Source organism: Carassius carassius, chromosome 17 (genome assembly GCF_963082965.1).
Source record: "Carassius carassius chromosome 17, fCarCar2.1, whole genome shotgun sequence".
Taxonomy (NCBI): domain Eukaryota; kingdom Metazoa; phylum Chordata; class Actinopteri; order Cypriniformes; family Cyprinidae; genus Carassius; species Carassius carassius.
The window spans coordinates 26,428,866-26,454,810 of record NC_081771.1 but is presented as its reverse complement, the minus strand read 5'-3'; the positions used below and the strand labels follow the sequence as shown (position 1 = coordinate 26,454,810).

General features: G+C 37.3%; 1 protein-coding gene and 1 pseudogene across 21 annotated transcripts in view; both read left to right on the top strand.

Annotated features, from left to right (window-relative positions):
- baz2ba (bromodomain adjacent to zinc finger domain, 2Ba) overlaps positions 1–14,532 on the top strand; it is an 82,963-nt gene extending 68,431 nt beyond the window's left edge. For 11 of the 21 annotated variants that reach the window (XM_059571481.1, XM_059571480.1, XM_059571478.1 and 8 more), the window contains 18 exons: positions 794–859; positions 1,131–1,271; positions 2,401–2,652; positions 2,977–3,200; positions 4,068–4,142; positions 4,371–4,599; positions 4,713–4,775; positions 5,510–5,654; positions 5,752–6,518; positions 8,034–8,301; positions 8,473–8,628; positions 9,577–9,737; positions 9,824–10,125; positions 10,592–10,727; positions 10,826–10,972; positions 11,793–12,082; positions 12,173–12,316; positions 13,106–14,532. In XM_059571481.1, coding sequence (XP_059427464.1) covers positions 794–859; positions 1,131–1,271; positions 2,401–2,652; positions 2,977–3,200; positions 4,068–4,142; positions 4,371–4,599; positions 4,713–4,775; positions 5,510–5,654; positions 5,752–6,518; positions 8,034–8,301; positions 8,473–8,628; positions 9,577–9,737; positions 9,824–10,125; positions 10,592–10,727; positions 10,826–10,972; positions 11,793–12,082; positions 12,173–12,316; positions 13,106–13,262 — 3,723 coding nt within the window. In that variant the 3' untranslated portion in view covers positions 13,263–14,532. The remainder of the gene's footprint in view (positions 1–793; positions 860–1,130; positions 1,272–2,400; positions 2,653–2,976; positions 3,201–4,067; positions 4,143–4,370; positions 4,600–4,712; positions 4,776–5,509; positions 5,655–5,751; positions 6,519–8,033; positions 8,302–8,472; positions 8,629–9,576; positions 9,738–9,823; positions 10,126–10,591; positions 10,728–10,825; positions 10,973–11,792; positions 12,083–12,172; positions 12,317–13,105) is intronic. The other 10 variants (XM_059571485.1, XM_059571484.1, XM_059571486.1 and 7 more) reach the window with 2 other exon arrangements.
- A 734-nt stretch (positions 14,533–15,266) lies between these two features.
- Positions 15,267–25,085, top strand: LOC132161438 (WD repeat, SAM and U-box domain-containing protein 1-like; annotated as a pseudogene).
- Positions 25,086–25,945: the final 860 nt, after the last annotated feature.

Here is a 25,945-nt window from a genome sequence, read left to right as displayed (position 1 = left end):
GCACCAGGGTGAGTAATTAATGACAGAATTTTCTTTTTTGGGTGAACTATCCCTTTAGCACCCTTGTTTCTAAATAATTTAATTTGTAAATCTTTTAAGTTTGACTGCAAAGTGGGTATCGGTAACTGAAACTCGCGTGATTCCACATCCACACCACTATGTCAGTATGACTCCAAGACATTGGTAGTGCAGCATAAACATCAAATTACTGAGTGCACATTTAACATTATCCAACAGTCAGTGAGTTCTTGGTAATCTCAGCCATAAATTAGGAATTTGCCAGTGTTACATTTTAAAGAAAGATACTAAGTAAGACCTGAAAAGTATATTAAGAAAGTAAATAGGGTCAATTATGATTTCATGTTGACTTTATATTCATAATAACAGTGATATAGCAACATGCTTCACTGTAAGGACAGGACATTGAGGCTGAGGGAAATCTGATTATTTTCCCTTGTTAGCTTGTAACCGTAGCTACGCTAATCTAACTCAAGATACACCGACAGCTTTCCTCCTCTGACCTGCCCATTACATCTGTGGCTTTTCTTTTCGCTCTTTTGTTCCCGTCTGATCAGTTGTAACACACGTTTTTGTGGCTGCCTCATCCTGGCCATAGCAATATGTCCGTTTTACACCTACTTTTCTCTCTCTCTCTCTTTCTGTGCAACATGCTAAACCACGCTGATCAGTTTTATCGTCTGTCTCTGGCTTTCATATTTTGTTTGTTTTCTCTGTGTGGATCTGTAAGCTCTGCTTTCCTCCACTGAACGATGGAATCATTCTGTCTTTTCAGGAGAGGGAGAGGAGGAGACAGCACGTTATGCTAATGAAAGCCGTGGAGGCTCGGAAAAAAGCTGAGGTGTGCAGAACGAAATAAATAAATAAAGGAACACTGTCCTTCACCACTCCGCTCTCCTTTCTGCACCTCAAAGCTTTCTCACATCACGTCTACCTGCTCTGCTACATTTCCTGAATGTTTTTCACCAAATAATTTTGATGTAGTTTGATAAAGCACCCTACACTTTCCTCATTCTCCAATACAAAGTTTTCTTTACAACATAATACCCTGATGTCAAACACGCCTGATGTAGCATCCAACTGGTTAGTAAAGTCTTTCTTCCACCCTGCAGGAGCGCGAACGCCTCAGGCAAGAGAAACGTGATGAGAAACGCCTCAACAAGGAGCGAAAAATGGAGCTCCGGAGGCTGGAGCTGGAGATGATCCGTGAGATGAAGAAACCCAATGAAGACATGTGTTTGACAGATCACAAGGTAAGGGAACTGAATATCGTACAAGTTTTGCATCATTTAAAAGTCAACTTTAACAATCATTTATGAACCCTTTATATAGAATACTTGTTGTAAAATTATCTTTTAATTGATAAGCCATTAACATAAAGACTCATCCAATCAGAACTCTCAGAGGTATGATGTCATACATATCCTAATCTTACAAAAGCCCTTCACAGTGAATTCACCTGAGACAGAATAATGCCGCCTAGTGGTAATAAACATAGCATTTTAAAGAAAGTTAGTAGCTTATGAACTTACATTTTGTGAAAGACCTCATTCTTAAAATATAATGGCTGCTGCATAATTTCATGTATAAAGACCCATTTTTACAGTTTGAAAAAATTATTATTGTCATAGTTTACATACAACATTTCATAATTAAGTGGCTTTTATATTGTAACTGTACTAAAGACAAAACAAATCATTATATCATTATCTAAAACAGAGGTCTGTGATGAAACTGCAGAGGGTTTATGAGTTGATGAAAAGCTTAATGATATCTTATGTAAAATTAAAATAAATATATGGGGCTGCGCAATAATTGCGATATAACTTAGTGTGATTATGAAGTCAAAGGCTGCGGTGTTTTTAAATAACTGATTGTAATAATCTGATGTGCTGCGTGTTTCAGAGTAAAGCATGCAGTGCTGTTCATTTTTTATTTTACAGTGCAATTGTAATTTACTGCAGATATATATATATATATATATATATTACATCATTTTTTTATATTTAGAGTTATTATTGCTACTATGAATTATTATTATTATTAAAACACCTAAAATGTTTTTTACTTAAGTAAATAGTTTTTATATAAATTTTTTATTCATTATGTATTTATTGATCGGAATTAGAAAGACCACAAACAAACTCATATATGAATAAATAAATAAATATTAACATGTTTAGTATGGTGGCTGTATTGGCATTAGAAGGAAATGTTGAATCACATGAACAAAATCAGTTTGAAAGACATTTATATTGCAAGATTTGTGCAAAAGAAGCAGACTTTATTCTATTCTTATCAGATTTCACTGCTCAATTGAAACATGATGTTTACAAACATTTTGTCTCACTTGTTTCTTTATATTTCTCTCTCCCTCTATAGCCCCTTCCTGAGATTCCTCGTATCCATGGTCTGGTTCTTCCCGGGAGTGTGTTTGCGGACTGCCTGATGGTGGTGCAGTTCCTGCGGAGCTTTGGGAAGGTCCTGGGCATGGATCCCTCAGAATTGCCCACTCTGGGTATACTGCAGGAGGGACTGCTCAACCTGGGCAACAGCATGGGGCAAGTGCAGGATCTGTTGGTACGCCTACTCTCGTCTGCTGTGTCCGACCCAGGATTGCCTCAAGGACACAGGGTGAGGAGGAAATGCCTGGAGGCTACTTCAGTGTGATTGTCACTAGCAATAAGTGTACTTTCAGGCCTGTTTACACCTGCTATTAGCATCTGTCTCAAGTGACCCGCTCACAAGTGCTCAGCAGAGACACATTTCTGTTTACATCTGGTATTAACATGTGTCCCCAGTGAGTGCTTGTGATCAAACTTAATCGAGGAAAGGGTCTCTGGTTTAATGAACACATAAATCACTTACTTGGTGTGCCCCTGCATACAGTATGAATGATCTGTCTATTTTCAGTTAAAAGTGTTAGCAGAATTGCAACTGTTCCCTCTTCTCCATCAGGCTAAGTCTATCTTGGGTGACCACCTGACCAATGTGGGTCTGAATCGGGACAATGTGTCTGAGGTTTTGCAGCTGTACATGGAAGCTCACTGCTCTCAGACTGAGCTAGCTGATCTTACTCTGAGTCTGAGGACCAAAGCCTTTCAGGCCCACACGCCTGCTCAGAAAGCCGCTGTCCTGGCCTTCCTGGTACATGAGCTGTCCTGCAGTAAAAGTGTGATCAGGTAAGAAAGAAGAAATTCCACTTATGTTTTCAGAGTTCAGCTGCAGTGATTCTTGATGAAATGATTGATGTTTACATTGGTACAGAGATGCCATTTTTTAAGTTATCATAATATACTGTATACACTACAGCACAATTTTTCAACCTTGATGCAATAATACATAAAGTACAGTTAACCGATTTTTACATCAAAAATTCTAAGTTGTTTTATATATATGAATAGACTATTAACTGAATAACATGTTAACAAGACCTTTTAAAATAAGGCAAATAAATATTTTGTTTACTTCAAACAATGCATTTTTGGAGAAATATGTTGCATCCCTTTTAACATTAATTCACAATAAACTAATAGCAACTATGCAAGACATTCTCAAACTCAAATGATATATGTTTGGACTAGAGATTCAATTATAAAAGTGATACATGCTTATTATCTATCAGAGCTGCCTGGGCAATATGAAATATGCATCTTGAAGTAATAGGGCATAAAGAGGCAGTGGAGAGGTCACAGAGTTTTTAAGATTTAATGCATGTGAACACAGGAACCTCAACTGCTTGGGTTCATCATGTGACATTATTACACGTATTATCTGGAATCTACTTAAATTGGAAATAAAGTTAAAGCACTAAAATTCCTAACTGGGAATAAAAACAAAACTGAAAAAAATAAATAAAACCTTAATACTAATATATTTTTAATATATAGTTTTTGTGGCATAAAAAAATGAAAAAGCACATAAACCTAATAAAAATTCTAATAAATTTAAACAATGATTAATTACACTAAATAATTAAATTATTAGTTATAATACTAAAATAATACTGGTATCTACAGCAGTATAAAACTGTTTGTGTGTTTTTGCAGTGAGATCGACAAAAGCCTGGAGCACATGAACGTGCTGAGGAAGGACGAGTGTATTGTGGAGGGCAAATTGAAGAAGTGAGTACCAATATTTATGCCTGATTTATGCAAACATGATGGCTGTATTTCAGGACTTCTCTTCCTAGAGACAGCATTTTCAGCTATAATAGATGTCAGACATTTTAATATTACTAGGCATTAAACACAACCAATGTTTCCCTTACTGACTGTAATAGCTGTGCATTGAATGCACATACTGTATCTTAGTTTTGTCACTAATCAGAATTTCTGCATATGTTCATGCAGAATGAAAACAATCTACGCTAAACGGACAGGGAAACGTGAAGCAATCACTGGAGGGGAGGAGCCTCAGGCTGCGGGTGGCTCCGCCATTGGTCACAAGCGCAAGAGGAAGCCAGGGGATAGTGATGACGATGATGATGAAGATGAGGACAGTGAGGATGCAGGGGATGAAGATGAAGATGAGGAGGAGGAAGAGGCTAAAAAGGGGAAAAAGGTGGAGACGTGTGATGAGGTAAAAGGCCTTATTTTTAAATGCAGTTTCATACTTAACATTTCATACATTTCATTACTTTATTTTTATATTGATCGAGCCTGAATATGTGTGTGTGTGTGTGTGTGTGTCAGGATGAGGGAGACCCAGCCACAAGTGTTGAAGAGCTGGAAAAACAGATTGAGAAGTTATCAAAGGTAAATTCAGATGTCATAATTTATAATTTATAGCATAATTTATTTATTATTATTTTTTCTGATAAAATTTGTGATTGCAATTAAATTTTTTTAAAGGATAAGATTTACTGTGCTTGTTTTTAGGGCCATGCAATTTTGTAATTATATATCAGTATAACTATAAAATCGAAATAATGAAAATTGTATTTTAATTATTATATTTTTTTATTATTATTATATTATTAATAATAGTACTAAATAAGAATATGAAACAAAATAAGAAATATTACTATTGTGTTATTTTATTTAAAAAAAAAAAGTATATAAGAAAAATAGTGGTACTACTACTAATAATGATAATAAATACAAGTAGAAAAGTATAACTTATATTAAAAGTATATACTTATATAACATTAAAGCATCAAGTTTTTATTTTTATTTAACTCATATAGCTTCTCATTTGCTGAAAATAGTTTATAAGTTTATAATATGGTTGGTGTATGTGTCTTACATTTGCATTATAAATGACCAAACTGAGAGCAGATATGGAAATGCCAGATCATGAGCTGCTCACGTGTAAATGAACACAGTGCCACACTTCACTCTGAAACACACAACGCATATATTTATTTAAATAAATAGCCTTTGTGATTTTATAATTGCACAAATCCATATTGCAATTTCAATTAATTGTGCTGCCCTATTATAATTACATATACCATCCCACAAAAATGTGCATTTCTGTGTGAGTACAGCAGCAAAACCTGATCCGTCGGAAGCTGTTTGAGTCGTCTCACGCCCTGCGGTCCATGTCGTACGGGCAGGACCGGTACCGCCGCAGATACTGGGTCCTCCCTCAGTGTGGAGGAGTTTACATAGAGGGGTTAGAGAGTGGAGAAGGTGAGTCCGTCTGCCCATCACTCCATCCATAAATGCATTTGCATACAGCCACAACATTAATTTTACACTAATTATGTTTTCCTTCTGTCTCATGTAGGGGTCGAGGAGTTGGAGAAAGAACATGAGAGGCTGAGAAACTTTCCAGTGCGGGTCAAAGAGGAGCCTAAGGAGGAAGTTCTGCAGCATCATCAGCATGACGAGATACAGGGGGCTGTGAAGGAGGAGGTGAAACAGGAGGAGGAGAAGCACATCGATCCTAATCACGAGGCAAATAAAGAAATGCGCTCCTCCCCATTAAAAGACCAGCAGGAAACAGAGGTTGTGACCACGCCCCCTCAACCTCCAGAGCTCCACCCCTCACAAAGCCCTCAGTGTCAGGAACTGCCTCACACACCTGTTGGGGCCAAGGGGCTCTGCCACACCCACAACGGCTGCCCAGCAACAGTCGCTATGGAAACTACATCAGCATCATCTCCAGCTCACTCTCCAACTACCTCCAAGCTGACAGAGGCCAGCAGCCCGAGCGCAGAGCACACAGTCCCTCCTCCTCTGCAGCTGGGCATCCCTGCGCACATCCTGCAGCCGCAGACTCAGCTCCTGGCCAACGACCAGCTGCTCAAGGTCCTCAGCGAGCGCAGCGGGCACTGGTTTAGCCTGCTGCCTCGCTCGCCCTGCGACGACACCTCCCTCATCCAGCCGTCGGCACACCCACAGTCCTCACCCAGCAGCAACACCCCCAGCACACGGCCCAAAACGCCACCTCCACCATCTACCTCCTCTTCACACCATCACCTGCTTCCCCTTTCTGCATCTGCAAGCCCTCTGAACCCCTCACCTGGTGGGATCAGCAACCTCAGTTTGCAGGTAATTACCCATCCTTCTTGAAATATATATTTCATATTTACAGTGTCCAACATGATAAAGTGACAAGTCCTAAATCTCTTTCAAGGTTATTAGCACTTTTGTCCTAACCAAGATATTGTGTAGTTGTTTGCATTCTTTTTCTTTCACATTACTTTAGGTTGCTCCACACACAGTGATATCTCAATGGTCCAAAGTCTTGCTTCACATGGCTATTTGAGATATGCAGTATAAGTGTGATGATGATGATGTGAATGCTCGAACTTGTTCTGATTGGTTGTGATTTGTTTAATGTTGCATCAAATTGAAAATCTAAAACCAAACATTCTGAAACTAAAATAAAATATATTTAAAATAGCTATCAAATTGATGTTATAATAACACAGAGTTACCTGATTGATGTTCTTTCTTTATGTGAGTTTCTATAACAAACAGAAATTAAATTAATGACTGTATTATAAAAAGTTATGCTTGTGTCACTCTTCAAAGTAATGTAGTTTTAAACAAACTCAAGTCAGAATTAAATATCATGTCGTTTTACTATTTCATTCATTTACACAACTTTTCCTTTATCTAGAAATCACACATTTAAAATTAGGCTTCTTTATATATTTGACCCTGGACCACAAAACCAGTCATAAGGGTCAGTTTTTCAAAATTGAAATTTATACATAATCTGAAAGCTGAATAAATATGCTTTCCAATAATGTATGGTTTGTTAGGATAGGATACAACTATTTGAATATCTGGAATCTGAGGGTGCAAAAAAATCTAAATACTGAGAAAATCAAATGTTTTCTAAATGAAGTTCTTAGCAATGCAAATTACTAAACACAAATTAAGTTTTGATGTATTTAAGGTAGGAAATTTACAAAATATCTTCATGGAACATGTTCTTTACTTAATATCCTAATGATTTTTGGCATTTTTGGCATTTTTTTGACCCCTACAATGTATTTTTGGCTACTGCTACAAATATACCTGTGCTACTTAAGACTTAGTACTCCTGGGTCACATATACAGGTTTTTCCAAACAGTTGTACATTAGGTCAATTAAAATTAAAGTAAATAAAATTAGGAAATATCTTATTTTAATGTTTGCTTTCTCTTATTTTAAGATTATAGACCCCTAGTTGAGAAGCACTGATCTAGGGATGTAATGGTATGAAAATTTCTTATCACGATTATAGTAACCAAAATCATTTGAATAATTCCCTTAGCACTCTTTTAGTACCTCCCAGCTTTTCCACCCTTTTCCACCCTGTTTTGACTCAAAACTGTTTTGACTGTTACTGAAAACTGTGCTTTAAGCTGGACAGTATTCATTTATCGCCAGTTGTTCAAATCGCGGTAATCTAATACGGTTTTAATGATAATAAAAAGATGAAACGGTAATACTAACCAAGGGGAATTTTATCATGATTTATCGTCAAACCGGTAATCGATACATCCCTACACTGATCTAAATAATATGGATGCTCATCATGTATCTCATGCATTCTCATTATCTCCTCCTAGGTAAAGCCAGGTGGAGCTCTGATTGGTTTGCCTTTGGGCAACTGGTCCGGTGGGGTCATCAGCCCCAATCTCCCCCTGTGCAACAGCCCCCTGCACATGTACCCATCAGTGGAGGGCAGCGCCAGCCCCCTGCTGGCACCCAGCGTCTCAACCAGCAAAAGTGGTTCTCCTGTTCCCACTGGGGAGAAGCTTACATCTGCTTCTTCTCCAATGGCACTGGACCATCCTAGAAATCACGACCACCCTGAACCCCTGCCCATACCAGAGGGTGAGTGCAGTACCATCAACTAAATCACTCAGAAATAACACAAACAAATGCTACTCCACCTAGCTGTTAAACAATAATGTTGCACTTTCAGATTTTACTTTTCTCAACAACGAGTCATTAGTCAAGTTTTGTTTGCAGTTGTTGATGGAAATGTTGTTGTCTGATTGGCAGACATGCTGCTGGGCTGGTGGAAGGTGACAGACATGGAGGAGCTGAAAGCGTTAGTGAACGCTCTTCACAACAGAGGCATCCGAGAGAGAGCCCTGCAGAAACAGCTGCAGAAATCCATGGAGCTCATCGCGCAGACCTGTAACAAGAACCGGGAGGGTGAGTGGAATCACTATGAAATATCACAGTGTGCTTTTGTGTGTGTTTTATCTGACAGATTTAGCCATGAAAACAGTTCAAGCATACAGAGGCTGCCAGATATTGTTAATTTATCGCTAACCCATTTTAACATATTAACACAGTTACCTAATTTGTCATAAAATGATTGAAAAAGACCTTCATAATGTTTCTTTTTAGATGACATCCAAGGAAAACTTATCACGAAACTAAATTTCTTTTTTTTGTTGTTGTTGATTACTTCCATAAAAGAGAATGTGTAAAACCTGAAGTATATGGTAACACTTAATTTAAAGGGATCGTTCACTCAAAAATGAAAATTGTTGTAATTTGCTCACCCTTTACTTGTTCCAAACCTGAATGAGTTCTTATATTAAACATGAAAGAAGATATTTTGAAAAATGTTGGCAACCAAACAGTTGACGGTAGCCATTGACTTCCATAGTATGGAAAAACATACTATGGAAGTCAATGGTTACTGTCAACTGTTTGGTTAATAATTTTAGTAAATGATGACAGAACATGCAGTGTTACAGTGTAATTATACATTAAGTACTGAGTAATATTAATTAACAACATATACTTGGTTTAGGGTTAGTTGCATGTAATTATGCATAAATTACTGGTATAACTGATGTAAGAAAAAGTAACAAGCTTACTGTAAAAAAAAAAGTGTTTCCCAGTATATTTTTTAAAGAAATGAAATGTGAGCACATTTCTCCAAATTCCGATTTAAGGTTAACTGATTAATAAAGCAAATCAAATAAATCAGAATAACCACAATTTACTACCAGACTTGTTTCCAGTCATAAAAAATATTCATAAAAACACTGTCTAGCAGTTGTCAGAATGAGCTGAAATGTACTGTGATGTGCTTTAGGGCGGTGATCTCTCCTGGGGTCTTATGGCTGTCTTATTTTTTGTTTGCAGTGGCAGTTATGGAGGTCTCAGAGCTCGACGAGGGCCAGGTTTCCGTGGAGACGCTGCAGGACTGGTGTGTGGAGGAGCAGGCCATGGAGACTGACATCGCTCTGCTGCAACAGGTGGAGGAGCTGGAGCGAAAAGTCACGTCCGCCAGCCTGCAGGTCAAAGTGAGCGTTTGTACAGCTTCCAGAAACGCATCAAATCGTTGTCATTTCTTCTACTAACCTATACCCCACAATCCTTTGCTTTTCAGGGCTGGACATATCCTGAACCACAGTCTGAAAGAGAGGACCTGGTCTATTATGAGCACAAGGCCCTCCCCAAGCCCCGCCCTGGGGCGGAGTCTCAGGAGGAGCGAAGCTCGGAGAAAGGCCTGATCCGTCGACCCAGCAATCCGCTGGACATCGCAGTGACGCGATTGGCAGAGCTGGAGCGTCACATCGAGAGAAGGTACCTGCGGAGCCCCTTAGGGACCACCATCCAGATCAAACTGGATAATGTGGGTACAGTCACTGTCCCCGCACCTGCTCCATCCACTAGCGCTGGAGGGGAAGGGTAGGTCATCCAGAATGCCAGCCTTCGTCTCTACTCCTCCTCATCCTCCCCCTCCCCCTCTCTCTGCTGGCTGGGACTTCTCTGCTCGTCCGTCCATCCGTTCTCACCCTGGCTCCGGTTTCGGATTTTGGTTCTTGTGCTGTGTTTCATTTTTTTTTCTTCCTCTCGCCCCCTTGCCTGCACCTTTCCTGTTTTTGGATGCATGGTTTTAATCAGCAGTGCACAGACGGAGTTCAGACACATCAAAACTTGATTTGTTTTCTAATACTTCTAAGTGCATGGTACACACAGCTCTCCGTCCTCATGTATGGCTATGCCACTGAATTGTATCACACTATATAATCTGTGTGTGTGTGTGTGTTGTTAAAAGCTCAGGGTCTCAGCCAATCAATTTTACTATAGACAAATTACAGGCTTGAAATAAACCCCCTCTCTGATATATGTGTTGTGTTTTTGTGTGTCGCAGGGGAGAGGAAGAGATTGCTCCGGGGATGAAGCTGTGGCGAAAGGTGCTGAGTGAGGTACGCAGCTCTTCTCAGCTGGCTATGTGTCTACAGCAGCTCCAGAAATCCATCGCCTGGGAGAGGTCCATCATGAAAGTGGTAAGTCATGTCTTGCACAAACCAAAGGGTTCACTGTTTTTATGCATCTACAATATATGTTGCAGTTGCCATACTTGTATGCCTGTTTGTGAGTGCAGTACTGTCAGATGTGCCGAAAGGGGGATAATGAAGACCTGCTTTTGCTGTGTGATGGCTGTGATAAGGGGTGTCACACCTATTGCCACAAACCCAAGATAACAAACATCCCAGAGGGAGACTGGTACTGCCCTGCTTGCATCTCCAAGGTAACGGCCTCCAGTTCACATCACCATGAGTACAAGTCCTTATTTGCTGAGGGGCATGTCTCTGAGATGATGAGCTTATGTCTATATGTGTGCATGTTATATATATATATATATATATATATATATATATATATATATATATATATATATATATATATATATAAATATTTTTAGAATTTAAAACAACACTTTTCTATTTTAATATCTTAGCATTTTATTGATTCCTGTGATGCAAATCTGAATTTTCAGCATCATTACTCTAGACTTTAGCGCCACATGATCCTTCAGAAATTATTCTAAAATGCTGATTTGGTACCAGAGAAGTATTTCTTATTATCAGTGCTGAATACAGTGGAGCTGCTTATAATAAACTTGTGTTACATTTTTTCATTGTTCTTAATGAATAGAAAGTTCAAAAGAATAGCATTTATTTAATATTAAATTAAATTTATGCATTTAGCAGATGCTTTTATCCAAACTGACTTGCATTCTGACTGACAATGCATTCAAGCTAACAATTTTCCCCTGGGATTCGAACCCCCAACCTTGCGCTTGCTAACACAGTGCTCTACCGCTTGAGCTACAGGAACACATATAATAATAATAATAATAATATTTTTTTTTGGGGGGGGGGGGGGGGGGGGGAGGTGTCCTAACTTTATTAAAACACTGGTCTATTAAAAGGATTTGTATCACATACCCCTTTTTTGCATTAATAATAATGATGCCGATGAGTAATAATTATGTACTCTTTATGTGAACTGTGTTCATGTTACATTATGAACCTGTAAATCTGAACTAGTCCTGAACACTCTTTCAGGCAAGCGGTCAGTCACCTAAATCTAAGAAGACTCCGAATCGTGCACCACCAGCCACTGGAGGAAAAAAAGCAACAGAAGCAGCCAAGAAAAGCAAGAAGCAGACTGAGACGTGTGAAGAAGAAGAAACCGCCACCAGCAGCAACAACAGCACCCCAAAGAAAGCAGCCACCAGCTCCACCCAGGCCAAGAAGAACACCTCCACCACCCCAGCACCCAAACCAGACAGCCCTGCTTGTGTAAAAAGAGCCAAAACAGCCAGAGACAACAACCGGGACTTGGGCCTCTGCAGGTATCACCCGCATTCTGTTACTCTCTGTGTGTATTCCTGGATTTCAGCGTTTGTTTTAATGCAGCTCTCATGTATGTTTGTATTTCTCAGGATTCTGTTGGCTGAACTGGAACGTCATCAGGACGCCTGGCCCTTCCTCACACCGGTTAACCTCAAATCTGTCCCAGGGTACCGCAAAGTCATTAAAAAACCCATGGACTTCTCCACTATCCGTGAGAAACTCGTCAGCAGCCAGTAAGTGTCTCTCACACGTTTCGAAAAATGTGAAAACGTAAAAAGCTGGGAAGGTGGCATGAAATACTAGAAGATGAAAATTAACCAAAATTGAATTTGAATAATATATATTTTTTTAATTATTATTACAATAAATGCTTTTATAAAGTGTATAAAACAAATATGTATAGTTAAAAGCTTTTTATTCTGAAAATTATTTTATGTATTAAGATTTTTATTAATGCTCTGGAATAAAATAAATATTGATAAGCATAAATATGAATGTATGAACAAATACACACACAATAAATAAATACACAAAAATATACACTATACAATTGAACATATGTCCACATCAAGAAAATAACAGCAAATAAGAATTATCTCCATGTATCCTCAAATAAAATACTTGTTAAATGTTAAAAAAAAAAAATTGTAATGCCTAAATTAAAAAAATATATATTTTGAGGCCTTTACACCAAAATAAATGACTGAGATATACATACAATATTAATAAAAAATAATAAAGCAAATAAATAAATGTTACACAAAAATATAACCTTTATAAATGAACATAACATCCATGTCAATAAAATAACAATAAATATAATTTATTTATAAAATATAAAAATTCCATTCATAAACATGCAATTCTCTAAATAAACTTTTTTCCTCTTAACAATAAAAATAAAATATATTTAGCACCGTCTTCCATTATGTGTAGCATATACTTGTGTTTTATGTTTCTTAAATAATAACATGCAGATGTAGTAACTGATTTTTTTTCTTTCTTTTTTTCCTGTTCATTAGGTATCAGAATTTAGAAACGTTTATCATCGATGTCAACCTGGTGTTCGACAACTGCGAGAAGTTCAACGAGGACAACTCTGACATCGGCCGGGCCGGGCACAACATGAGGAAGTTCTTTGAGAAGCGGTGGACTGAGCTGCTGAAGCAGACTAACTGAGGTGGTCTCGGACCACCACGGGCTATCATTTCAATGCTGCGACCGGGGCTCAAAAGCAGAGGAGTCGCAGCTCTCTCTTCGACACAGAGCCTTCAGGACCAACCAATCCCACATCAACACCCAAAGAGACACAAGACAGCGGGTGTCTTTGTGCAATACAATTTCCTTCTAGAAAAGAGAAATCGCACTGAAATCTCAACCATCAGAGCTGTACTAAGGAGAAAAATCCCTTTCCACTACTTGTAAATATCTTTTTATTTTGGTTTTGTATTTTTACTTTATCGTTAATATTATAGTGAATGTATTTAATTTTTTTTTTATGATTATTTATGACTAAATAAAAGAAAGGTCCACTCTTCATTTTCTATGAAAAGGAAGAAACAGCGAAACTGCTTTAAATCTAATGGAATGTTTATTTGTTTGTGTTTTTCCTTTCCAAATATGAAACAAAGCCAAGAAAAAAAAATCTGTTTACACTGTTCTGTGCCATGTGGCATCAGAGTATTCAACCCTCTGAACGTGAACTAACGGCATCACTGTACACACACACACACACACACACATGCAGACAAGCAGGAGGCACCCATGTGTACATACTGTCTATTAATGTCAATATACTGAGTCTTGTTTGGAATGATGTGTACATATTAAGACATTGGATATTGTTTATGCCTTAGAGCGTTTGTAGCAATTAATTTTAGTCTTAAAGTGATTAATAATATACATTTATTGTTTGTACAGTATATACATATCCTCTACAAAACACTGTGGTCTCCTTAATCTTAGTAGTGCCTGCCCTTCAGAACAGGGTATAGGGAAAATAATTAGTTTTTTTTTTTTGGTTTTGTTTTGTTTTTTCCCTTTTTTGTAATATTATAGTTCTCATGTATACAACACATCAAGGCCTCCACTCAAAGGCATACTGTACGAAACTCATGTCTGAATCCATATGAAAGCTGTCGGAGTATTCTTCAGTATCGCTGGCCCCAGAGACGGACAGCAGGCGTTCTGTAAGCACCCGCGTGCGTCGTGGCCCACTGGAGCCAGCTAGAACAGAGTTTTTTTGTACCTGCGTCAGAGTACTTGAAGTTATTTTATTTAAAGATATTGTGGGAAACAAATGGTAGCGTTCATTTTGTAGGAACATTATTTTTCACTAGTGTGTGTGTGTGTGTGTGTGTGTGTGTGTGTATGTGAGAGTGCGAGCGTGTGTTTGTGCGAGTGTGTGGATGTTTGGCACGGACTTATTAAAAGGATGTTTTTAAATCCAGACAGTGTCTAATGTGTTACTTTATTTCTTTTCCCATGGGCAGTGCTCTCATTTTCTTTCATTTCATGGGTCATGTTATTAGTGAAAAATGCATTTTAAATTATTATTTTACTAAATGAATGCCTTTATTCACCATTTTTATTCAAGTGTTTAACCCATATATAGGCAGCAAGAATTTTACAAAAAGGTTGAAAACAAACTGCCATTTTCCAACACATTAGGACTTAAATATTTAAGATTAATATTCCTATAAATATTTATTTCTTTGATTGTTTTTCCTTTTTTTAATTTTACCGTGTGTATCTTTTCATTTTATATATATATATATATATATATATATATATATATATATATATATATATATATATATATTCTTTTTTTTTTAAGAAGGAAAATACAAGAAACAGAACTGCATTGAAATACAATAACATAAAGGAAAGGGAAAAAACAGTAAGGAAAGTATCATCATAAGCCTTAAGAAACTTATTCTTATTGTTATAAGCGAGTTTAAAAGATTTAACAGTAAGCAAAATCTCAGCAAGAATGACATCAAATCTAGGAAACATCTTAAGAAATGTGATTGGATTCATAATGATTAAATTAAAATGTTAATTTGTACATAAAAATGAATATGGTTGCACGTAATGTATAAGTGCAAACACATTTATGGCAGTCTAATAAAGTGGCAAAACAAATACAGCTTAGTAAACAAAAACCACGTGGACAATCTGGAAGTCACCTGACAGAACCAGGAAGTGTTCGCGAAAGGTAGGTCACGTCTTCGAACACTGCTTACATTTGATATAAACAATAGAAACACAACTATATTGAAATGTAACACTAGATTTTTTAAACATGATACTGGATAATTTCGTAATGCTGTCTAGGAGTGACCAAATGTATTACAACACGTTTTTTGTCAGTTTAAACAACTTGCGAAGCACATTGTAATATCAGGTGTTTTGAAAAATGTCTCAAACTCCAGGTTTTAGCGTTAGACTAAACGTGAATTATGTTGTTTTGTCCGTTATGTAAGACATTTCCTCTTCCTGTGAATTTAAAGGGACCAGTCAGGCTAAAAGACATAAACACAGACATGGTGTCTCTTATCTGCACCTTACAAAGTCATCGAGATGATGTGAACTGCTGCGCGTTCTCGGGCTCTCTGCTGGCCACCTGCTCCGCTGATAAGAGCATCTGTGTTTACTCCGCACGAGACTTCAGCGAGCTGTCCTTCTCCCCGCTGTCCGGACACAGCTACGGGGTGCACTGCTGCTGCTTCAGCGCCTGCGGCAGGTACCTGGCCTCCTGCTCCACCGATGCTACCACCGTGGTGTGGTCCATGGACACCGGAGAGACCGAGTCCGTCCTGGAGCATCCGGGCCGGAGTCCGGTGAGGGTGTGCGCCTTCTCTCCAGACTCATCTTTGCTGGTGTCTGGAGGCTCTGATGGGACCATCGCACTGTGGGACTTTACCTCCAGGACCCTGTGCAGGTACATCAGCTTCCCATTACTGATCTACATATTCAATGAGATGAATAAATAAAAATGTTGCAGTAAATAAATGACAAGTCAGGTAGGCATATTAAGTGCTATTAACAATATACACTGCTTCAAAACAGCTTCATAATAATTAGACAGGGAAATCAATGATCCAAACTCAAATTCAAGTTCTGCTCTTAAGCGGGTCTTTAAAATAAAACAATAGTGTCATTCAGCTCAAGTCAGTTCAGTGTCAACTTCATGAATTTTGAATCCAGTTCAATTCAGCAGCTGAATTACAAGAAAGCAACAACAACAAAATAATCATTATTCAGCTCAAGTCAGTTTAGTGTTGATTTAGTTCAGTTCAGTAACAATATTAATGTTGCAAAATTAAACAATTATTAAACAAATTTGATTCAGCTATCAAGCAATTCTACAAAAGACAACATAATCAGATTCATTAGTGTTGGGAGTAACGCATTGCAAAAGTGAAAGTAACTAAAAGTTACGCAAAAGTAGTGTAACATTACAATTCAGAGACAATAATATTGTAATATAAATAATTACTTTCAATTACAGTAACTAATAACATATAATGTATTACATATAACATATATAATGCAACTTGCCCAACACTTGATCATCAGTGTCATCATCCAGCTCAGTTCAGTACTTTTTTTCCCCAATGATATCAGTGGTCAAATAAGTAATTAAATATGGAAATAAATGCATGTGTGTATAAATAAAATAAATAAAAACTTAAATAAATCTAAGTAAATACAGAAAATAAATAAATGAAGGGGAAAATACTATAAAAATACAATCAGAGTGGAATTGAATTCAAAATGAATTGGTAATTACCATGTTAATAATTATTGTTTCATCAATATCTTTCTTTCTTTCTTTTCTCTAATTTCTGCAGGCTTGGGCCATTGAATGTTGTTGAAAATGTTGTTTAATACACAGTGAATCAAGCCATTCTTTTTGTATGATAGTGTTAGATTTAAGTCAGATTTATTTTGCACTGCAGCAGATCAAACTGTTTGATTGACACTTGTGTATGTTGTCGTTTAGGACGGGCGCAGTGACTGACACCAGTATAGTGGCCTGCTCTTTCACTCCCTGCGGTCAGCTCTTCATCACCGGCTCCACATATGGTGACCTGCGGCTGTGGGACCTGAGTATGAACCATCTCCATGCGGAGAAGAACGCCCATGACCTCGGGGTCTCCTGCTGTCAGTTTGCTCCCCAGATAATGAAGGGTACGATTCCTGGATTTCAGTTATTATAACAAATTACAAAACACTACCTCACTGTATTGGAGTAAGCTTAAAGGGATAGTTCACCCAAATAGCAAAATTATGTCATTAATAACTCACCCTCATGTCTATCCAAACCAGTGAGACCTCCGTTCATCTTCGTCAACACAGTTTAAGATATTTTAGATTTAGTCCGAGAGCTCTCAGTCCCTCCATTGAAGCTGTGTGTACGGTATACTGTCCATGTCCAGAAAGGTAAGAAAAACATCATCCAAGTAGTCCATGTGAAATCAGAGGGTCAGTTAGAATTTTTTGAAGCATCGAAAATACATTTTGGTCCAAAAATAGCAGAAACTACGACTTTATTCAGCATTGTCTTCTCTTACGTGTCTGTTGTGAGAGAGTTCAAAACAAAGTTTAATTTCCGGTTCGTGAACGAATCATTTGCAGCTCACAAATGATTCATTTGCTATTTTCGGACCAAAATGTGTTTTCGATGCTTCAAAAAATTCTAACTGACCCTCTGATGTCACATGGACTACTTTGATGATGTTTTTCTTACCTTTCTGGACATGGACAGTAGACCGTATACACAGCTTCAATGGAGGGACTGAGAGCTCTCAGACTAAATCTAAAATATCTTAAACTGTGTTTCGAAGATAAACGGAGGTCTCACTGGTTTGGATAGACATGAGGGTGAGTTATTAATGACATAATTTTGCTATTTGGGTGAACTAACCCTTTAAGTATTATTTAGACACACTCTCCTAAATGTAAAGTCATGTAAAGTCAGATACATTTTAGTGAACTGATTTGTTTTCACAGTTCATTAAAAAAGAGATTCACTAATCAAAAATGTCTTTATTTTAGCAAAATATTCAGATGTTCATCATTTGTTTTTGACTGAACAATATTAATTATCATGTTTTTAGTTTAATTTATTATAAATTGTATATTTATATTTGGTTTAATGCTGTCACCCTAATTTAGATACATTTAATTTAGGTATTGTAAAAATAAATATCATCTTATGGTTATACATGGTTACAAATGGTTAAATGTACACTATCAAAAAAGTTATTCTTAATGACTAATTTGAATTAACAAGGACACATTGAATTGACCAAAAGTGACAGTAAAGACATTTATAATGTTACAAAGATTTGATAAATTATAAAATAAATGGCCAGTACGTTTTGCTGAAAATTAAATTTTGCCATCACGTGAATAAATAATATTTTAAAATATAAACGAAGAAAACCGTTATTTAAAAGTGTAGTAAAATTTCACAATATTACAGTTTTTACAATATTTTTGATCTGATAAATAAAGCCTTGCTTGGCATAAGAAGCTTAATTTTAAAACATCAATCAATCAATAAAACCTCACTAACCGCAAACTTTTGAATGGTGTAGCTACTTCAGAAGTGTGGCTTGACTACTTCAAAATATGATCTTGTAGCTTTAACAACCTGCAAAATAGTTTCAGAATAGCTTTTGTAACATTTCCTATAATGTCTTCTTAGGATGAATCGCTTGATAAATGAACAAAATAAACTCTCTTTGTCTCTCTTTCTCAGGCACAGATGGCTGCTTTCAGTTTCGGCTGGCCTCGTGTGGACAGGACAGTCTTGTGAAGATATGGATCGTTTCTCTTTTGTCACCTGCAGGTGGCTCTATCTGATACCTTCCTACCTGTGTCCTCTGTGGTTTTAGCGAGTGTGTTTGTGATTAATGATGTTTGTTGATCCACAGGCATTAAGATGCAGCTCGCTCACACACTGACGGGTCAGTCTGCTCCAGTTCTGTCCTGTGCTTTCTCTGCTGATGGACAGATGTTGGTGTCAGGGTCAGTAATGCTCACACATACCTGCATTCCTTGCAGTTCCACTATTATCCACTGAGTGGCGCTGTGTAATCACAGACATCAGCAGTGTGAACTGAAAACCTCATGATGGATGAGAGCTGGTTCTGAAGTCTGTTGGCTCATAATCTGCTGAAACTGATTCTTAAAGGCCAAAGAGGCTCGTCTGACTCATGTCTTTTAAATGTCACTCTCTCTTATCCCACAGATCGGTGGATAAGACCGTGACTGTGTATCAAGCTGTGAGTCTCATTCATATTAATCATATATTTCTGTCTATCCAATAAAAATAAGAGATGATCGACACTTTAGATGTCATTAGCATAATGTTTGCATTTATAATAACTAGTTGTTCTTTGCAGAATGAAGGTGTCTTACTCTACACACTTAACCAGCATGACAGGTGAGCTGCAAATCATGATTTCTGAGGAAGGAACTCTCCGTGTAAGGCACTGAACCCTGTTGATTGGTCTCTTCCTGTTGGGCAGGTATGTGACGGCCTGTGCCTTTTCCCCCACGGCCCCCCTAATCGCCACTGGCTCCATGGACAAAACTGTCAATATCTGGAGGGTAGAGGATGGCAGCGGTGCTCAGGGTGGGTTCCTGAGCTCTGAAAACCTATGCAAACTGCTTTACAATGAATGTGTGTCATTCCTGCTATATAATACCTTTTAAACTCTGTAACTCTCTCAAAACATTTTTTTTTTTTTTTTTTTTCTAAAAGGGCAATTCATTTTTTTATTTTTTATTTTTTTTTTTTAGAAAACTATACTCTGGTCAAGCTCAGGCACATAAGGGTGTCAGCTGAATTATCACAGTTTACAAAACTGTTTAGATAGATTTCTATAATTATATGAAACAGAATGAAATGTTGCTAATGCTTTCTTCAAAATGAAGTCACTTCCTGGAGGGTGATGTCATTAAGGATCTGTCTTTTGTTAAAGGGACAATTTTGGACAAAGAGGAAACTTCTAAAATCATTGCCTATTAAAATAAGTATTTTTGAATATAGAATAAAATAAAGAAAAACCTGGAATATTTCTTAATAAATTGCTAGTGTATTATGTTAAAAGGGATGTGGCAAAAACGGCAACATCTACTCAAAACAAAATAGTAAAATACTTTCAAATTAATTCCATGCTCAGTTTATTGCAATTGATGATTTTAATAAAAACTAATTAATTATTGCCAATGTTTAAAGGGATAGTTCACCCTAAAATCTAAATTCTGTCATTATATACTCACCCTCACTTTGTTCCAAACCTGTATGCATTTATTTCTTGTTCTCAAAAAAATAAAAAAATAAAAACAATATATCAACGGGAACTGAAGCTATTTAGAAACCAACATTCTTCTAAATATCTTCTTTTATGTTCTTATGTTCCTGTTAGTAAATGATGAGAAGCTTTATTTTGGGGTGGACTGTCCATTTAATGATCATGATCATGTATGATGGGGGTAAAAAAAAAAACCCGTACTGCAGAGAAGGAATGACTCACACACATACACACACACACACACACACACACATTCAGGAAGTGGAAATTCCTTTTTGCTTTGGAAAATAATTTTTCTGTTTTTGTTCTAAGAAGGATAACAATGGTTGTTTGTTCAACAAAATGATTGTTTGCATTTCTTCTTTTGTCATTTTCTCCTGTTTGATTCCTGAAACTGAAGGCAAATCTCTTCCTGGTGAGTGTGTATTACACATTTTTATCATTTGTTTTGGCTGTAACTAACAAACAGTATGCAAAAACTGGCGCCTGGGGCATACAAAATAAACCCTCAACAAACAAACACTTGACAACGAAAATACAAACTGAGCAGTGTTTGCATGGTTCTGTGACACTGCTAAAGCTCCTGTTTACTGCTGTTACAGAGCTCAAGAGATACAAATAATATAATATATTAGAAACAAACCATAACCTAACTATGATGTCTACTTGTAACCTGAAAACTGTCCCTGAATTCACGTTTAATTATGCTTGTTCCCATCTTTCTCTTTTCAGATGAAGCTGCTTCGGTTTCAAGCAGTGGAGGTGAGAGAAATCCAGACCATACAGTACATTGGTACATTAAAAACAAATGTTATTTATGAATTATTTTTACACCTGCAAGCTCAAGTGGGTAAAGAATTGCACAACACCACCAAGGTCATGGATTTGATTCAAAGGGAACATATGTACTGATAAAAATACATACCTTGAATAGTAGCTTTAAATAAAAGTGTCTGCAAAATGAATAAATGAAACTTCTGGGGGCCTTTTGTTAAGTAAACTATGAGCTCTTGTTATCAGTATGTAATACTGCTGACCATGTTCAGTATTTACTCACCGTTATTCAAAGAGAGGTGTAGCATCCAACCGAATACACAAAGAAGCAGAAGAATGAGATGTATACTTCTCACGGCCTTCAGAAGTTTCTCTGGGGTGATGGATCACTGCTGCAGCCTTCAGTCCAAACACAGTGAGCTCTAGTGGGCTTTACATACTCGCACTGCTGTGGAGGAAGGCTGATGAGATCTGTATTATGAATAACAAAATAACAGCTCTCACACGCGAGGAAGTCAAAGTACTGCAAATGATCTGACTGCATCCTGCGCGGATACATGCTGTAGAACATTCCAGCTCATGATTTATTCATTAGATGCAGTGTGAGAAGTGTTGACCTGCAGTCTCATTAAGAATTCACTCTTCGTCTTCAACTTAATTCATATTTTGCTGATACATTTCACAAGAAATGTTAGACTGTTGATTGCTATTACGTGTATATATATGTAACTGTTTAGCCCGTATATATATATATATATATATATATATATATATATATATATATATATATATATATATATATATATATATATACGGGCTAAACAGTTACAATTTTAGAATTTTTTTTCTTCACCAAATCAAAAACATGTAATAGCAATTACATAACAGAGAGGACCCCTGGTGATTCAGTGCAATTTTATCTGAAAATACCAGATAATGCTACCTTTTCATGTTTTGACACTCCTGATAAATCTTTGAATTAAACAGTTATCTCCCAAACATCAATACACCAAATAATAAAAAAAAGTAATTTTAGTTCAAAACTTAAGAACATGTTCATCACAGAATAGGTTTTTTCCCATCATTATATGTATGAATTGGATTTTTTTAAGTGATCTTTTTGGGCCTTTTATGCCTCTGTTAGATAGGACAGTCTAGATGAGACAGGAAACAAATTTGGCTTTCCTGAGGTGCAGCGGCATTATACTATATGTCGAAGGCTATTGCTACAGCTCAGATTACATTTTATTAATGTATTTTTGATTAAAATAATAGATGGGACAAAAAAAAAGTGCACGTCATTGACCATATCCAGCTATCATACGTCCTGTTGCTGTCTGTCAGGCAGGAAGTGGAGTGGACACTCCAGACTGATGGTGAGCGAGTGGTCTGAGGAGGATGTGTTGGCATGGTTACGTGAGGAGGGTCTAGAGGCTGTGATTGACTCTCTCTCACCAAGGAAACCCTCAGCTCTGAGCTGCACATTGGTAAAATTACAGCACACATTACTCCAGATCTGTATTCATCTCTCATAACATGCTGTAGACTCTGAATGTACTCTGCATATAAATTGGTTGTCTCTTTTTATGAGTGTGTGTGTACATGTGTATATATATATATATATATATATATATATATATACATATACACACATACAAACACAAAATTTTGTGTGGGACTTGGTGGAAATCACCTCATAATAGTGTAGGAATGACCTTAACCTCTAAATGTAACCTCTTCTGATGTCGTGTCATGTCATGAGGAGTTATATAAAAGTAACATGGATTTTCACATTACCTAACTACACATAATGTGTAATCCTAGAGCATGTAGGGAATGTAAACATCAGATTGTTGAGTTATGTAAAGCTCTTGCCTGTGTGGCATCCAGAGAAGTTTGTGTGCATTAAAGCTGATTATATCCGCTTTAGCCCTAAAACCAGCAGCTATTTACATAAGAAATCCAGTCCTAAATATGCACTTCAAACAAAATTAAGTGAAAGAAATCCCTGCCCAATGCACAATGACAGTAGAATCGCCTCATTTCATTTGAACAGACTTCACTTCATTTGATTTCTCTGCTGCCCACTGTGACATCAGGCCATTGTGTCTGCTTTTCTCAGTGCAGTCAGATGCCGATAAAGCAGTGGCATGTGGTGGGCTGCAATAATGAGAAGGCAAAGTCCACACTCCGAGTTTGAGTTTGATATTTAGTCCTCTAGAAGTTCTTGTGCATGCACCCAAAAGTAAATGTAGCTGAGCACCCAGTACTGTAAATAGGTCATTTACTGGTTTACAGGTCATCAGTGATTTAGAAGTACTTATAAATTTTCATAGCCTTCTTTGATAATATATACCAAGGGTGGCGATATTTTTGGCCATGACTGTATTATAAGTGTCGCAGACAAAAAAGCTGCATGTTTAATGTAATTGAGCTGTTAAATTTAAGTGTTTGAACACAGATTTGCATTTAAAATGATACATTATAAATTACACATCATTTTGATTTTAAATTTGATTCATATTGTATGTGACAGAATTGTGTAATGTCCCAGTGGTATAGCTATAGTCTATTTTCACCAGTTATGTCCATTCAGGTTGATTAGCGCAGTGCTTGGCTGTTACCGTAGTCCTTAGAGGACACTTGCTCTTCACCTTTATTTTGCCGTTACCCAAGCAAGCTTGTTCCTGCCACAGGATAAAAACTAAAGAAGGTAACTGTGTCTGTCACAATTCAGAATTTTTTTTTTAAACTTAGAATTGCAAAAGAACATATCTGAAAAATGTAAACCTTCAATTCCTAAAAAAAAAAAAAAAGGTCAAACTTGCAAGATGTATACTTGGAATTCAGCGAAATTGCATATTTAGTTTTTATGTTTAAACTTTTTTTAAACATTGTGTGGTGCTAAAGTGTTCTTGTGCTCTCTCAGAGTCTCTGGGCCTGCGGAGTAAAGTCATGAAGAAGATTGAGGAGTTAAAAATGGCCCCTGTCTCTAATGGCACTCCTGACGAGTACCTCTGTCCAATCACACGCGAGGTCATGAAGGACCCCGTGATCGCCGCCGGTGAGTGTGTGAGAGTCTGTTCACCTGCTTGACTGGGGATTTTGTTTTGAGTTGAAACATTTTCTTCTTGTTTTCTACCTGCAGACGGCTACTCTTATGAACGGGAGGCCATTGAGAGCTGGATCAACACGAAGAACCGCACCAGCCCTATGACCAACCTACCCCTGCAGACCACTTTTCTGACACCCAACCGTACACTCAAAATGGCCATTTTACGATGGACCACTTGTCAGTGATTTCAGATAATAATGAGCCCAGAACAGAAGTCTTTCTAGGACTGGATCACATTAGCACGCTGTACATTTTAGCGCTTTAGCTTTTAACAGACTATAATGATGTCTCAGCTCTTGACTTGAGCTCAGGTTCAGCCTTAATCCTGAAAGTGAGAGAGGTTTTCCATTAGATGTGATGGGAGCTTCGTGCGATCTTCCATCCACAACGTGACGATCGTTATGTCACAGGAAGACTGAAGAGCAGGTTGTCCATAATCAGGCTAAAACTACTAAATGAATCTCCAGCATAGTACAGCAAAGTGTTGAGTGGCCTTAAACATCATAATAAATGTTTATCATCCCCTTTCTGCTCTAAAGCGGACAGTTTGCTGGCATGATTATACGGTTTCTAGCACATAATTATGATTCCTCCTGCATCCCTCATCGTGACTCACAGGTCTGACTATAGGTGAAATTCCTCAAGCGATTTACTCTTATTTTATGAAATGATTTTAAGGATGAGCTATCAATCATCTAAAGGGGTTATGTGTGTATAATGATGTTGCTCATATGAAGTAGTTTACATGCTTAAAATCAGGTATACGTTTATTAGTGGATGATCATTGTGGATTTAAAGGGGTCATATGATGCGATTTCAAGATTTGCTTTCTCTTTGTAGTGTTACAAGCTGTTTGTGCATAGATAAGATCTCTTAAGTTGCAAAGACTAAAGTCTCAAGCCCAAAGAGATATTCTTTATAAAAGTTAAGACTCGTCCATTCTCCTAAACACCTCATTTAAACACGCCCCCACGTCTACATCATTGTGTGGGAAGATTTGCATAACACCGCCCAAATGCTCTTTTTTGTTGTTTTTGATTGCTTCCACTGTCCTCATCTGTAAGTCATGATTGTAAGTCGCTTTAGATAAAAGCGTCTGCTAAATGAATAAATGTAAATGTTAATGTTCACCCACTGAAGGAGTAAGTTTGATTCTCGCTGTATCATTGTTGCTGCTGCCGGTGCCATGTCATGGAAACGCTGTGTTTCATTGCGAAAGTGAGATTACTTTGATTGGCCTTACCAAAAAGTGCACAACTAGAAATCAGTGGTTAAGTTGTATTTACAACACTGCTCCAGAACAGTTCAAACCAAATATATTTAAGTGCGCGCAACACATTTAAGGCAGGACTGTTTCATGAACCTACAGTGCTGGCTGTACTGACTCACAGCCTGTAAGTACGTTTTCATATTTAAATTGAGCAGTGAAGAGTAGCGCTTGTTGTTTGTCATTTCTCCGATCACAAATGCAGACAAATCGTTTTTTGTTTGCATGATATGCAACACGTAAAAAGACCATATAAGTCATTATAATCTGTAATTATGTCCTCACTGGATGCAACAAATGTTATGGGTTTTTATAGTTTTTTTCTTGTTGCACTGGGACATGGCATCACAGTATGCTAAGGGGCTTAACATTT